Source organism: Propithecus coquereli, unplaced genomic scaffold (genome assembly GCF_000956105.1).
Source record: "Propithecus coquereli isolate 6110/MARCELLA unplaced genomic scaffold, Pcoq_1.0 Scaffold100, whole genome shotgun sequence".
Lineage (NCBI taxonomy): Eukaryota > Metazoa > Chordata > Mammalia > Primates > Indriidae > Propithecus > Propithecus coquereli.
Window position 1 is genome coordinate 1,088,024 of NW_012133859.1, and position 1,793 is coordinate 1,089,816.

At 39.9% G+C, this 1,793-nt stretch overlaps 1 protein-coding gene across 1 annotated transcript in view; it reads right to left on the bottom strand.

Annotated features, from left to right (window-relative positions):
* The window catches only part of DNAH5 (dynein, axonemal, heavy chain 5), a 291,357-nt gene that overhangs the window by 266,238 nt on the left and 23,326 nt on the right, over window positions 1–1,793 (bottom strand). The window contains exon 8 of the mRNA XM_012642647.1: window positions 100–222. Within this exon, the coding sequence (XP_012498101.1) occupies window positions 100–222 (123 nt within the window). The remainder of the gene's footprint in view (window positions 1–99; window positions 223–1,793) is intronic.

Sequence of the window (1,793 nt, forward strand, 5' to 3'; positions counted from 1 at the left end):
ACCAATAATATGATAATTACTAAATAACTTAAGATGGTCTCAGCAAAAATAACTTAAAAATAACAAAACATCTAAATATATTACTAAGCTGACCATTACCTGCTTCAGTTTAATTGCAGATAATATTTTTTCCACAACAACATCCTGCGGCTGGTTCCAGATGGAAGCGGTTCCATTGTTGGTAATATAGGCTTTACATGCAGATATCATCTGATTTGTCACCTGGGATTTTCCAATAAAATGGTGTTAGGTACATAAGACAGGCTTGGATTATAAATTGGACTAGAGGGTCCTTAACTCCTCTACCTCTCAGAGTTCACGATCTGCAAACTTGAGCGTGCAGTTTATATTTTTTTCCATCACAATGATGAGCAAGCACTGACCCTTTGATATAGTCAAAATCATGTGTGGAATCAGAGTGTTGGTAGCACTAGGAAAAATCAACAATTCAGGCACCTTGTTTGTGCAGGACGAATGTCTTAATCAACCAAGGAAGCATTCACCTCCATACCTAATGAGTTTCCCCAATCTCCTTGGGTAGCCTGCTCTAACGCCTAACTCACAGTTTAGTAGTGCCATGTACAGTACCGTCCACCCTGATCTTTCCATGCCACCATGATCTGCAGTGGAAATGTCAAAAGAAAAAATCCACAAACAGTAAAGCTAATGTTCAAAACCACTAATACTTTATTCATCCCTCCAAACTTTATAAAATTCCTTCAGAGCTTTCTTGATCTTTTTTTAAATAAAAGGAAAATTGAATGGCTGTACTGTGTTCATGGAATGACACGATGTCCAGGATTTGCAGTGCAAGGGATGGCCGTATAGGGGAAACAAGATTGGCCATGTGTTGAAAGTTGCTGAATCTGGGTGATATGTACGTGGGGGGTTCAGGATATAATTCTCTCTCCTTTTGTACCTACTTCAAAATTTCCATAATGAAAGGGTTTTGGTAACTACATAAATGATTGTTTCACCTTTTCTTGTGGTTTGGGTTTGGCCTTTCCAAATCTCATGTTGAAATTCGATCCACAAGGTTGGAGGTGAGGCCTGGTGGAAGGTGCCTGGGTCATGGGGGCAGATCCCTCATGAATGGCACGGTGCCCTCTAGGGATAATGAGTGAGTTCTCCTTTGTTGGTTCACGCAAGGGCTGGTTGTTTAAAGGAGCCTGGCACCACCTCCTCTCTCCTGCTCCTTCTCTCACCATGTGACGTATCTGCTCCCCCTTCGCCTTCCACCTTGACTGGAAGCTCCCTGAAGCCCTCACCAGAAGCAGATGCTGGTGCCATGCTTCTTGTACAGCCTGCAGAACTGTGAGCCAAATAAACCCCTTTTCTTTATAAATTACCCAGCCTTGGGTATTCCTTTATAGCAGGGCAAAATGGACTAATACACCTCTTTATTCTAAATCAAGTCTTGCAAATAACATGTATAAAATCTAGATTAATAGCTCAAATTGAATTTTGAGTCTCATTTACTCAGGAAATATCCTCTCTAACTCTAATACATAGTTTTAAAGTATGAAGAAGTTGGGGAAGAATCTTGCATACATCCTTCCTTTGTACTTGAACTACCTAGAGGAGAGAAGAAAGAAAAAAAGTTTCCCATGGAACTCTTAAGGCTGGATGTCTCTATTCCCAGGAAGATTTATGCCTCCTACAACATTGGTATTCAGAACGCAAGTCTTGATGAGTCAAAAATGCATCTATTTTAATTCAACATTTAAGATTTTTGCCTTGATAATGAAAAGACATTTACTTCTTAGAGACTCTTCAAAATGGAACTAGCAACA